Source organism: Penicillium crustosum (assembly GCF_028827405.1).
Source record: "Penicillium crustosum strain IBT 35664 chromosome Unknown utg000002l_segment0_segment0, whole genome shotgun sequence".
NCBI classification, from domain to species: Eukaryota; Fungi; Ascomycota; class Eurotiomycetes; order Eurotiales; family Aspergillaceae; genus Penicillium; species Penicillium crustosum.
In genome coordinates, this window is record NW_026623123.1 from 8,809,535 (window position 1) to 8,823,052 (window position 13,518).

Consider the following 13,518-nt stretch of genomic DNA (forward strand, 5'->3'; position numbering starts at 1 on the left):
CTTACGGAATGGTCCATTCGTCCCGAGGTCTTTAAATTAAAAAGCTCGCGTGGGGTCCATTCGGGCTTGGGGCTACCCTATCTGTTAGATGCATATGTAGGAGAAAACGCCTGTACCAATTCTTCCAATAGATACGGAGTACTCCGTAGACAGTTGCTTTTTTACATAGCCACATCTATAGGACGATCGACCTTTTTAGAATCTTGGCTACGCTCGCTAATACTCAACCCAGTACTCCGTACGGAGGGAAACCAAGGCCGTCTGTTTGTAGTTGCCTTTTTTTTGTTATAACGGTGCTCCAACGGCCAAGGATTGAGCCATATACTTAAATTTGATATGGAGCTTTGTATATGCATGTCTTTCCCCTGCCCCCTGCATCTTTTTCATCCTTTTCATCCACTCTGCAAAGGTGCAATCAAGATCTAAATCACGTCATCGAGCTTTATCCTTAGCCCGCGTCTAGCGGAATATTCTAAAAAACCAAAGTACTAAAGCAGCGTTAACTACCTACAGAACACTCCGTACATCCGCAGAGCTGCGCCCTTAACTTAAAATATGGTGCCACGAGGCTACCCATGTACTCTTGGCCTTTTCAACAAACGTATCAGCTATCGATGTTTACATATTCCACTTTAGTCTTCCTAGTGCATTCCTCGGCACTTTCGACCATATCATCCAAGACATTCCTCCCGCTATTCAGGTTACTTAGCTACATATCCAAGACTTCTGGATTCTCTTGGCTACCAGACTAGACGTTATAGCGGCATACAAGAGAAGAAATAGGCGACAGGAAGAAGCAAAAAAGGAAATAATGTGGCGCTGGCGCCGTTCTTCTTAGGCAGCTGACTCTAAGACATGCTCGGATCTGCAACTGGTTAGGGTTGCATAGCCGTACTCATGCGAGCAAGCATCTTCGCGACACGGAGTACATCGTACACTCCCCTTCTCCTCGGAGATGCTCTTCAGTTTCAGCCTCGTCTTGCCTAGACGGGGTGGCGTTTGCCTTGTTGTATACGAGAACCTTGTCTTCTATATCGACTAGTGATCCAGGTGGTTACATTATTGGCTTTTTGTTTTGCATTCATTTCTCGCCCTTGCCGCTAATATAATATAGTGTCCTTAAGCTCGCTTAAGATTCCGTGTTCTTAGCCCCCGGGTCCCCTACTATCCGACATCTAGATGTGGGTTCTTGTGTATGATTTGGAGATCTTTACCAGAGCACACCATGGAACAACGTCTATCCCATCTCTTGTGTCTGTGTGACTGATGACACGAGATGTTCTAGGTGCTCGCTAGTCCTCGCGTACATGTATGCATATGCAGGGGTGCCTTTGTGGGGAAACCCGAAGAGGCAGCCCGATTGTCCTGTACGTAAGGAGTATTCCTGGACCTTGGTGGGCAGTTGACCACCTAGTACTTCTAATCCTTGTCCTCAACGAAGAGCTAGCATGATCATGAAATCGTGAAGTAAATTCCTTCGGTAGGATTTATCCCGAAGGATCCCCGGCCCTTACGGCAAAGGTCGGACCTAAGACCTCTCGGCCATGTTACTAATTACACGAGACTAGTTAGCTTCGTTTTGGAACATATGGTCATGTCCCATTCCGATACCGGTGGGCTCAGGGCACTGGGGCGTAATGCACGGATATATCCATATGGCTTCACGGCTTAAGGTCAGGGTACGGAGTGAAGAGTACTTGGTTGTAGATGAGCAATACTGATATTTCGCAATCGACACAATCCCGAGTATAATGTGATCGGACCCTTCTTCTTACTAGCTTGAGGTCAATACAAAGTAGAGTTGAATGTCTAGTGCCGGCCCAAGTCCTTGGTATTATTGCGTGCTAACACAATCGCGTGATTTATCTCGTCATCCAGAAAAGTGCAAGTACTTTAGCAATAAGCCAAATCTTATTTGCCCCATCTATTTGCCCCATCTAGCTGAACTATTGATATCAGGGCGTATGAGAGATCTGACCGCAAGAGTTTTATTGCTAGACATCCGCTAGCCATATCATTTGTCCAGTTCTAAATTTCAGTTCATCAAAGTTGCTCCACAGACTCATCATATTGCCCTGATTCAGGCAAGTGAGCCGTCTAGGTTTCTATCCCACCAGTCTTTAGTTACCTTGGAATTTGCGTTGAGACAGAGATTTGACTCTGTGCAAGTTGACACTAAGCCAAATGCCATGCTAGAGACTTACTGCTAGACACAACAGATGTCTCATTGCGTACCTACCTCTATTGACTACCCGCTGAGATAGGTGTGGATTTCTTATGATTTCAGGACAGCAACTTTGCCTAGGGCAATGGGTTGATACCTAGCTATCTCCCCGAGGCCTTCTCTCTCCAGACGATCGACTCTCCTCCCTCAGTCTTTCTCGTCCCTGCCGTCTTACTCTTACTTACCACCAACACACACACCATCTCCCGTCTCCTCAAAAAAAAGTCAGATAAGTTCGATATTTTGAGGCTTTTCTCATTCACTGCCGCTCGGAGAATCGCACCTCTTCGGACAAGTACCTCGACATTCACATAATGATACATAATTCCGCATGTCAACCTCGCATGAACCATTCCAATGTGCTCTCGAAGAGTTGTTTTGACCCACAAACCGCATCTCTCATCTCTTCCATAGTCAGAAGCACTTTCTTGTATTCAGGATGATCTTTTCCGACACAGTAAAGGTCAACCTCCAACACTTTCTCGGATAAACTAAATTGAATCACAAGATTTTAGTTCACTAGAACAATATCTGCATAGGTTATGGAACTGACTGAATTGAAGCCGAGCGTTAGCGAGTTGTTAGTGTAGCTATGTATTTTCTTGTATCTTTCCTGGAGTGTGTCCCATTCAATTTAATAGGGGCGCTGCCACGTCCATAATATGGGACAATCCTACAACAGAGAACACACAAGTTGAAATTGAAGGAACTGGCAAATCCCGCTTGGATTCTAATATACTGAAGCCATAGCACATGATTTACAATCTAGATAAAAGTAGTTTATACAGCAAACCGGAGTCCATTTTAGACTGGAAGAACATTTTGAAGGGTTTATTAGACACCTATGGTTCCCCCTCGCTCTAATAGCTCTAGATGTGCAGTAGACTCGTAGTTCTGTCTTCGTCTCTATGAGAAGCAAATTCCAAAAGCAGTATGTAGGCTACAACGGCTATATATCCTTAAATAAGTAGTAACGTTCCATGTCCGTCTGCGTAGAGACGAAGCCTGGTAATGGGGAGAAGCGGAGGTAGAAGACGAGAACTGTTGGCTTAATGGGTAGGATCAGCGATTTAGGGAAATTCTAAGTAGCGAGGACGAGGAAGAAATGCAATAGCTACCAACAACCTTCATAATATGCATTTGATGCCATTCTAGGTGCATTCCCTCATACCACAGACGAGCTAGTATGTATGTATGCAAGTCCCAGTGCACTCTGGGCAATTCTTCCTATGTAGACATATCCTTCCAATCGCCATCTGTAGAGAAAGCAAGATGGGAAAGAAATTATAGATCAAATTGAGCTGTTGACTGGGGACAGAGGAAGGAAGATCAGCTACTACGTAGATGAGTAAATTAACGGCCTTAGGCAGTAAGTCCGCCTGCCGCCTCAACACAATCTGATGTCGTCGTTGAATATCGAATCTCTCATTAATATTGTTGCCGAGGTAAGGATGAACTGTCACGTCAAACCACAAACTACAAACGTATATCTTCCGAATTTTCCCTGAATAACCTACACCAACCAACTCATCTACGATGTAGCCATCATGGATGAAACACTCTTTCATATACCAATTGTATGTATATTGGTCAACATACATACCCACCACTGGATTTCACAAGACGACCTTGGAAGTCAGTCCCACAACGGCAAAGAGGACCTTGAGGACTTCCAAGGAAGCTATCCTGTCGCATTCCCACCTCCTTCTCTTCACTTTTACAACTACACGTACTACACGTACGACTACCAACATATCTCATATCAAACAAACCATCCATAGGATGAGCAAATGCGTTGGAACGAAAACATACAATGTCTATTCAAAGGTCATCATCAGAGTGCAGGCTAACAAAAAAAAAAAAAAGCACGAATCCATCATGATCACGTCACGACCCTCGTCCCAAAACCTCGTCCTAGGACAAAGCCAGCATGGGCAACATAGATCTTTTAGATCCGTTGGCAAGAGTCAGGCCCGCAATCGTGGTCTCGTCCCATCCATCTCCGATTCATAACTCTTTCCCATCGTCAGCGCAACTCCACCACACAAACCCCAGTTCCCATGGAAAACATAAAATGGGCGACAAAAGTAAAAAAAGCAATGGAAAAGCAAGGATCATGGACCCGAAACGTGTATGCAAAAGAAGAAGAAGAGAAAAAGAATTGGACAAGGCAAGAAGGGATTTGAAAGAGGATTACAGGAGAAATTGGGAAATGGAACCCGAGAAGACAAAGAGAAAAAAGAGAAAATGATATCTTCCAGGTCTTCGGAGGAAACGCCATTGCAAAGCATAAAAGAAAAACAAACAGGTTCCCCGCGTCAAATCGGGGTCAAGGAGAGGGCCTCCTTCACATGGTATCATAAGCGAAGTCTTCATCATTGGCCTAGCATCAACCCCCATTTACAGCATGGAAATTGTCCCCGAAATCCTTTTACTGCGAAGCGCACTGCACACGCTCAGCACCGCCGGGCACGTCATCGTCATCCTCGTCCATGCCGGACGCGGCCGCACCGTGTGCGCGGGCCTGGTCGTGCTCGTTCTCGGGGTCCTCAAGCTCGAAGTCCTCAACCATAGCGTCGGTAGGGGGAACGACCTTCTCGGAGCGAGGAGGAAGGACCTGCTCAAGGAGTTCCAGGTTCTGGAGCTCCTCCTTCTTGGGGAACTTGACATCAAACTTGATGTACAGGTTGCCGTGGTCGTGGTGGCGGAATGAGGGCATACCCTGGCCGTGGATAACCTTGATGGCATCTAGAGAGGAATGTTAGTAACAAATTTCATGTGGCTTGCGCGGGGGAAAAAAAGGTAAGTCACATACCAGGAACGATAACCTCGCCAGGGGCGATGTTGACGGTCAACCACCGGTCATCGAGGTGCTCAATGTGAATGGCACCGCCGGCAAGAGCGGTAAGCAGGTCGATCTCGGCCTGGTAGAACAGGTCGTCGCCCTTGCGCTGGAAGCGGGCGTGGGGCTTCTGCTCAATCTCAAACACGACATCACCGGGCATGACACCGGGCATCTGGTCACCCTCGCCGCGGAACTCGATCTTGTGGCCGTCGCGCACACCTTTGTCGACGTGAACGTGAAGAACCTTACGCTCGACGACGGTCTTCTTGCCGTTACACTTCTTGCAGCGATCCTTATCACGGACGATCTCTCCCTCACCGTTGCAGTCGGGGCAGACGGTCTGGAAGCGCTGGATCATGGGACCCATCTGGCGCATCATAGTCTTCATACCGCTACCGTTGCAGCCTGCGCACTCCTTAACAGCGCCCTCCTTTCCACCGCGGCCATCACAGCCACCGCAGATGACGGACTTCTGGAGAGCCAACTTGGACACCTTGCCCTTGTAGATATCCTCGAGGTTAACCTTGTGCACGTGGTGGATTGTGCGGGCCTTCTTCGGGCCTTGGTCACGCATGCCGCCACCGAACATTCCACCGAAGGGGCCGCCGCCGCCGCCGCCGAAGAATTGAGAGAACAAATCCTCGGCGTTCATGCCACCGCCACCACCGCCGTGCTCCAGGCCTTCCTCACCGAGCTGATCATACAGCTGACGCTTCTCGGGGTCGGAAAGAGTCTCGTAGGCGTGGGACAGTTCCTTGAACTTCTCTGCGGCATCGGGGTTGTTGGTGTTCTTGTCTACATGTGACAAAGATGTCAGCTGAGTGTTTCCATATATGTTATTCGGAGTCTCCGGGATTGACACATACCAGGGTGGTACTTGAGAGCACCCTTCTTATAGGCAGTCTTGAGCTGAGCCTCGGTGGCAGTGGGAGCGACCTAAATGAAAGAAACACCAAGTCAGATTTCAAAGCACGAATCAGAATCAAACTGGTCTTAAGAACCAGCCAAGCATAGTTTATACATACCCCGAGGGTGTCGTAGAACTTCGTCTCCTTGACCATTGTGAAGTATGCGGGGAATCAAGAGGCGTGTAAAAGAATATCAATATTAGGTATTCCCGTGGAATCCAGATATGAAGCGGGAAGATGGAGAGAGAAAAAGGCGCCGAAAACTTTTAAGATGGCTTTTATGAGAAATGCCAAATGGACAACGATTGCGGGTATTTGAAGTCCTGGAGTGATGAGAAAGTGGAGGAGGGGGAGAGAAAGGGCGAGATGGTTATCTGAACAATAATAATCGAAGCCAAAAAAAAGGCTGAGTAACTTTTTAACCCAGGCACCTGTATGGGGCTCGTAAAGTTACCCAATAAAATACCAGGGCAACTAAGGATTCTCGATTTTACACTAGTTTTCTTTGTCTCGCTTCAAAGCAGATTTTGCTATTTTTCAATCTAGAATTGACAAATTGCTCGACAATACCGGCTATTCTTCACTTTCAGCTCTTCTGGTGGCTTCTATGTACATCCTGAATTGGCCCGAGCGCTGATTCTACGGGATTCTGCGGCCTTCGATGACCTTCGCAAGTTTTCTCCGCGCTTCCATGTTTGTTTTTATTACTGCTGACTAACATGGATTTCGCCCATCAGACGCCCAGCTGTACGTTGAGAGGTGTACGGAGTAGAATAAGATCATTCTCTATATGGTAGTTGATATAGTGATTTCAATGTTATTGGCTTAATATAGGCATATTATATAAGGGTTTTGTATACTCCGTACGGGTTTTTGCATATTGTATCTTGCATACCATCCCTGTAAAATGTACCAGTAACTCACAACGCAGAAATTTTGAACTCTCGCCACTGACAGCCACCCCTCTCTAGCCACATATCTCTCTTATCGATAAGCCAAGAGGCGAGGGGGAAAAAAAGCTCTTCACGGTCCACTCGGTTCCATCGTCATAGAGGGGTTCGGAACTCTCCGATTACACCCTGGAGTATATTTCCGTTCCCCATATCTTGTAGTTTTCTTATCTTGCCTCCTTTCTACCCCGTAGCCCACACCCAAATCAATTACTACACTCTTCAAAATGGAACAGGATCCCGGATTCATTGCTGCCGTCGAAGAGGCGAAGCAGGGCCTCTCTGAGGGAGGTGTGCCTATCGGTGCTGCCCTTGTCTCGAAGGATGGAAAGATCCTTGGCCGTGGTCACAACATGCGCGTCCAGAAGGGAAGCGCTGTCTTGCATGTCAGTATAGCGTGATATACTCCAATTGATATCGATCGATCTATATCTATATCTACTAGCATTCAGCATTCATGAACGACCGCTAACATATCCAAGGCCGAGATGTCCGCCCTCGAAAACTCCGGCCGTCTTCCTGCCTCTGCTTACGAGGGTGCTACTATGTACACCACCCTCTCGCCCTGTGATATGTGTACCGGCGCTTGTATCCTCTACAAGGTGAAGCGGGTTGTCATTGGTGAAAACAAGACTTTTATGGGTGGTGAGGAGCTTCTGCTTAACAAGGGCAAGGAAGTTGTTGTCTTGGATAATGCCGAGTGCGAGGAATTGATGACCAACTTCATCAAGGAGAAGCCTGAGCTATGGTATGTTGTGTTTGATGCTTGGTCTATAGCAATGCGTAAAGCGGCTCTCAGTCTTCTCGCAGTTGCATCGAGGATTGTTGGCTGTTTCATGATCATCAATACTAACTGTAGTGTCTGCTATACAGGAACGAGGATATCGCTGTCTAATTTCATAAGGCCTGCATATATCATAGCCCTAAATACCCCGAGAATTGAAAATATTCACGCCCGAAAGATGTGTTTTTGGATCCAATGTAGTCTTTTAATCTGAGTCGGGGAAGAAGCCGACTGCTTTTTAAGGTTCAACACAATTATACGGTCAAGCGGTGGATTTCTTCAAAGAAGAACTTGAGGTTCTCGGGGTCAACGAATGGAGTGACACCTGCATTGAGAGACAATTAGTTAAATGATATGCAACCCCAAAGTGAAAGGTTCGACTAACCGTGGCCCAAGTTGCAGATCCATCCCTGCTTGCCCTTCTTGAAACCCTCAACCATAGGCTCAAGGGTGGCCGTAATGGCTGGGGGGCCACCGTAGAGCATGCCAGGATCCGCATTGCCCTGGATAGTGACACGGCCGTTGGCAATGCGCATGGCCTCGCCGGCATCGTGCAGCCAGTCCAAGCCGACAACGTTGTATCCCGAATCGCAAAGATCGTCCAGAGCGTACCAGGCGCCCTTGGCGAAGACGGTCATGGGGACAGGCTCCAGGCCCATCTCCTTCAGCCGCTTGGGCAGGTTGGCAGAGATGTGGCGCAGATAAGGAAGCGAGAACGACTTGAACGAGGCGGGAGACAGCTCGCCGGCCCATGAGTCAAAGACCTGCACCAGCTGCGCTCCAGCAGCGACCTGGAGCGCGAGATATTCCACACAGATCTCGGCAATCTTCTGCAGAAGAGCCTGTGCCTCGGTGGGGTACTTGTAGACCCATTTCTTGGACTGCACGAAGAGCTTGCTACCACCGCCTTCGACCATGTAGCACAGCAGCGTCCATGGTGCACCACAGAAGCCGATCAAGGGCACCCGGCCCTTCAGCTTGAATCGTGTGAGAGTAATTGCCTTATAGACGTAGTCCAGCTCTGCTTTCACATCCACCTTCTTCGCCATCACCTTCTCGTACTGTCCGTCTGTCGGGGAGTCGAGCGGCTCGGGGAAATGAGGGCCCTTCTTGTCGAGCATCTCCACTACCATACCCATGGCCTGGGGAATAACTAGGATATCGGAGAAGATAATTGCGGCGTCGATGAGGCCTTCATAACGCTCAATGGGCTGGAGGGTCAAGGTCGATGCGATTTCAGGCGTGCGGCAGCATTCGAAGAAGTCACGGCCGCCCTTCGCCTCATGGTATTCGGGGAGGTATCGACCAGCTGTTGGATAAAGGGAAAAATGTCAATCAATTGTTCTTGGGGGAGTGGCCCACAGATAACTCTAACTCACCCTGTCGCATAACCCATATCGGAGGACGCTCCACCTTCTCACCTGCGATTGTCAGCTCCGATTAAAATACCCAACCCGGAGTAAACATACCCCGTGCAGCTCTCAGCAGCAAGTCGTTCTTCAAGGGCTCAAATTGTTCCTGCATTGTGTTGGTGGAATATGTAAGTGGGATGGAGGGGAAGAAGTGGGATTATAACAAGGTTCTCCGGGTGCCGCGGCCCGTGACTATCGGAAAACACAGTGGCAATCTTTTATACCCGTACATTCATAAACCTGCCTTTTCTTTCCGAGGTTTCTTATTATTATTAGTGTTGTTGTTGTTATTTGCGATAATTAGGTATTTTGTGTCAATTGAAATATAGCTGAAATTTGAGTTGTCAACTCGATAACATATTTGTGTGTTTAGCTATGAACATCACCAACACACATTGTCTCCCTTAAACAACTTAGACGTTGGCCTAACCGCCCTTTTACATTTACTAGGACTTCTCACCGAGGAATCCTACTATCGGTCAAGAAAATTATGTTGTTATGATATGTAGCCCTACCTGGGTAGAGTTACCCCGTAAATCAAACGCCGAGTCGCCGGTGTCTCCGAGAGCTTAAGAGGTGCTCTACTCCGTGGTATGCTTCTAACCACAGTAAGTCTAACTAAGAACTACGAATTGGGTCCGATTGGATAGGATCATTCTTGGGAGATCCTCAGCAGATCTATGCTACCGTGATGAATTAATAATGTCTCAGCATGTCAAGGCCCTTCCATGGTGCTCATAAATAAATCAACTTTTATATCCCTGGGTTCGGTATCTATTTCGAAAGGTTCCTCGGCTCGGGTCTGTTTCATATTTGACATATTTTCTTTCTTCGTAGTAGAGGTCAAAAGAGACGGAAGATGTGGTTGAAAAGGGTGGAGCAGGAAGATTTCTCGAAATATATATATATTGATCGGGATGTGAATTTCACAGTCATCAATTTTTCTTGGTTATTTTTATTTTTATTTTTGCCTTGGACGAATTAAAATGGAGACTGCTGGATTATATATATATTTGAAATTCTAATTGATCATCTGCTGTAAATTCATCAAAAGCGTGCTTTTATTCGTCGTAGTCACCTCTCTTGCGCAGGTTGCCCAAATTGTACATCGAGTCATTGAGCTCTTTCTGCTGTTTCTCCTCTATTGCCGTAGGGATGTTTGAGGTGCCTTCAGAGTTGATTTTGATGACCATCGAGTCTTCTACAGGAGCCCACTTTCCAGAGCTGAGGCGGAAGGCTTCAAGAGGAGGTTGGGAAGACGACTTCCAGGCACTTGTCGAATCGGATTGCCGCAAAGTATCCACAGCAACAAGAATAGAGCCTCTTGAGTCAAGGCCAACCAGCCCAAGAACGTTTCCTGAAAGCTGGAGGGTATCTTGGTGAGTTATCGTATTGTCGCTTTCGAGGGTGTAGTAAAGAAGTTGTGAAGACCTGCCCTCAATGTTAGGAGAAATAGATATCATCAATGGTTATTGGAACGTACCCTTCAAGTGCGACAAAGATAGCCTTCACAGGATCGACATTGTCTGCGGTAGACTCAAGAGAAACATCCCAAATGCCGCGCACCGTAGTCTCTCCTTCCGCCCCAGGAAGCTGAACTTTCTGTAAGATCTGATTCTCGAGCCAGTCCCACACAAGCAGGTAGTTGTCGCCACCACCGGAGACGAGAACCTTGGGTTCAAACGAAGGGACGCACAGACTGCTAACAAACGAAGTGTGGCCAAAGCAGAACTGCTCAATTACATGCGCTTGGGGAACACCACGAGAGACACGGATGTGCTCATCACGATCCGCAGTTAGGATGTAATTTCGCTTGCCAACGGTAGAGTCTGCAGGTCGGGTAACGGAGATCAATTCAGTCAACAACGAAACGTGACCGATAATGACTTGGTGTTCAAAGTTCAGCACAACTCGTTCTGCTTGGTTGGTCTTCGACAGAGCGGCCTGTCGCATCTGTTGCTCCAATGATTCAAGGTTGCGTTTTGTGTGCACCGTGAGATTTGTGGCAGAAGGCTCATATGCTTTCGCTGGGGCCTGGACCCTCACGTATTCTCCGCTCGGAATTAGTGGGAAAGTGTACACATCTCCGAATTTGTCACCCGTCAAGATGTTGTTCTCATCGGGAGTCAGAGTAAGCGCAGAGAGCTTCTTGGGCATTGTACTATAAATGATGAGTTTGACGAGCTTGCATATAGAAAAAAATAGTCACTCACCGAGCACTCAATTGCTTGAGTTTGCCTTCGTTGTCCAAACTCAGGACTCGGACACATTTGTCCTCAGAGGTCATGATCACTACATATTTGCTGTGGGCAACAGTCACGAGAGGAATGTTGGTCCAGGAGTTGGAAGCTTCTTTCTTCGAATCCTTAGGGGTTGACTCAGACTTGGCATCCTTCTGTTCCTCAGAGGTCGAAGACAGCTTCCTTCGCTTTTCTGGCGGGCCTTGGCTTTCAGATGCGGGAGTTGCGTCAGAGCTTTTATCCTCCGCATTATCCTCCACATTGGCGTCTACGGGTTGAGGCCACACATCCAGGCGCTGACCACTGGACGCATCGTAAGAGTAGAGATTGCGACCAGCAGTAGCAATAAGGATATCCGATTGGCCCACTGACTGCCTGTTGACATATCGCAGACACTGGAACGGGTGTTGGAGACCAGCCATGATGAAGTGCTTTGATCCACAGAGTGGGAACAATTAACGAGCTCACAAATATGCCAACTGTGTACTAATTGTAGCCAATAGGACAACAAATAGCAGAAGTAAGGGCTCCTAGGATCCCTTTGATCGAATTCCGGCCATCTCTGTCCATCTTGGGCGGGTCTACTTTACGTCACGTGATCCACTAGCGAGCGCACCACCAAAATTGATTTTCCCAAAATCGCGAAGCTCTTCTTTTCTTCTCTTCCATTCACCACCACAACAACAGACTTTCCCTTAAACAACCTATCTTCACCGAAATCAAGAAGAAATGGGGGGCAAGTCCGCAACCAAGACCGCTTACTTCGAGAAGCTGCGTACTCTGTTAGTTCCCCCTCAATGGCGCTTCGCAATTGACAAGATTCCAAATTTCTAACAATTTTTTTTTTTTAAACTACAGTCTCAATGAGTACAGCACCATCTTCATCGTTGGCGTTGACAATGTCAGCTCTCAGCAGATGCACGAGATCCGTATGTCCCTCCGTGGCGAGGCCGTCGTCCTGATGGGTAAGAACACCATGGTTCGTCGTGCCCTCAAGGGTTTCGTCACTGAGAACCCCGAGTGGGAGCGTCTCCTTCCCCACGTCCGTGGCAACGTTGGTTTCATCTTCACCAACGGTGACCTCAAGTCCACCAAGGAGAAGATCCTTGCCAACCGTGTCGCTGCTCCCGCTCGTGCCGGTGCCATCGCTCCCGATGATGTCTGGATTCCCGCTGGTAACACTGGTATGGAGCCCGGTAAGACCGCCTTCTTCCAGGCTCTCGGTGTCCCCACCAAGATTGCTCGTGGTACCATTGAGATTGTTTCCGACCTCAAGCTCGTTGAGGCTGGCAACAAGGTCGGTGCCTCCGAGGCTACCCTCCTTAACTTGCTGAACATCTCTCCGTTCACCTACGGTATGGCCATCACCCAGGTCTACGAGAACGGTCAGTGCTTCGGCGCCGATGTTCTCGACATCACCGATGAGCAGCTCTTGGCCGCCTTCTCCCAGGCTATCTCCACCATCACCGCTGTCTCCCTGGCTGCCAACTACCCCACCCTTCCCTCCGTTATCCACTCCCTCATCAACGGATACAAGAAGGTCCTCGCTGCTGCCATCAGCACCGACTACAGCTGGGCTGAGATCGATGAGCTCAAGGACCGCATCGCTAACCCCGATGCGTACGCCTCTGCTGCCCCTGCCGCCGCCGCCGCTACTTCCGGCGGTGACGCCCCTGCCGCCGCCGCTCCCGCTGAGGAGGAGGAGGAGTCCGATGAGGACATGGGCTTCGGTCTCTTCGACTAAGCGCTTCCTCGATGGGATGCGAATGCCATGTATTAGATTTACTTGAACCGGCGCTTGAAATAGCGACTGGGAATGAAACAACATGTCTTGGCAATGGATTTCCCTCGGAAACCTAGGACTCGTATGATGGACGTAGCTACGCCCATTGTTCGTTTCCACAGAATTGGTGAGTTTTCAATTTCCCGCCCCCTTTTTCCTCTCCCCCTTTTCCACATCACCTCACATCACCCTGGCGGATGATTATAAATTTTTAACCCCGAGCATTTACGCCCCCCTCCGGGGCGCTCTGAAGATTAAAATAATGCAACAACAACACTCTAATTTTTTGATGACGCCATGCCCTTACCCTCACACATGCTTTTGACTTGGATTTTTGACTCTTCAATTTGCAAACAATTGCTAACTTGTGAC

At 48.2% G+C, this 13,518-nt stretch overlaps 5 protein-coding genes across 5 annotated transcripts; 2 read left to right on the plus strand and 3 right to left on the minus strand.

Moving 5' to 3' along the window:
- Positions 1 to 4,655: 4,655 nt before the first annotated feature.
- On the minus strand, positions 4,656 to 6,225 carry N7487_006863 (type I HSP40 co-chaperone YDJ1; the record flags this gene model as incomplete). Its single annotated transcript, XM_056874610.1, has 4 exons — positions 6,095 to 6,225; positions 5,936 to 6,005; positions 5,040 to 5,864; positions 4,656 to 4,972 (listed from the first exon to the last, which is right to left on the minus strand). The coding sequence occupies exons 1-4, from the start codon at positions 6,128 to 6,130 to the stop codon at positions 4,656 to 4,658; spliced, it is 1,248 nt and encodes a 415-aa protein (XP_056732330.1). The 5' UTR covers positions 6,131 to 6,225.
- A 929-nt stretch (positions 6,226 to 7,154) lies between these two features.
- Positions 7,155 to 7,822, plus strand: N7487_006864 (cytosine deaminase; the record flags this gene model as incomplete). The annotated part of the gene is made up of 3 exons (XM_056874611.1): positions 7,155 to 7,313; positions 7,410 to 7,675; positions 7,801 to 7,822. 3 exons carry the CDS (start codon positions 7,155 to 7,157, stop codon positions 7,820 to 7,822), a joined length of 447 nt encoding a protein of 148 aa, XP_056732331.1.
- A 143-nt stretch (positions 7,823 to 7,965) lies between these two features.
- Positions 7,966 to 9,235, minus strand: N7487_006865 (uroporphyrinogen decarboxylase HEM12; the record flags this gene model as incomplete). The annotated part of the gene is made up of 4 exons (XM_056874612.1): positions 7,966 to 8,036; positions 8,097 to 9,020; positions 9,091 to 9,132; positions 9,181 to 9,235. The coding sequence occupies 4 exons, from the start codon at positions 9,233 to 9,235 to the stop codon at positions 7,966 to 7,968; spliced, it is 1,092 nt and encodes a 363-aa protein (XP_056732332.1).
- Positions 9,236 to 10,184: 949 nt separating this feature from the next.
- Positions 10,185 to 11,785, minus strand: trm82 (putative tRNA methyltransferase; the record flags this gene model as incomplete). Its single annotated transcript, XM_056874613.1, has 3 exons — positions 10,185 to 10,554; positions 10,607 to 11,284; positions 11,337 to 11,785. 3 exons carry the CDS (start codon positions 11,783 to 11,785, stop codon positions 10,185 to 10,187), a joined length of 1,497 nt encoding a protein of 498 aa, XP_056732333.1.
- A 307-nt stretch (positions 11,786 to 12,092) lies between these two features.
- Positions 12,093 to 13,107, plus strand: N7487_006867 (60S ribosomal protein uL10; the record flags this gene model as incomplete). Its single annotated transcript, XM_056874614.1, has 2 exons — positions 12,093 to 12,145; positions 12,222 to 13,107. 2 exons carry the CDS (start codon positions 12,093 to 12,095, stop codon positions 13,105 to 13,107), a joined length of 939 nt encoding a protein of 312 aa, XP_056732334.1.
- Positions 13,108 to 13,518: the final 411 nt, after the last annotated feature.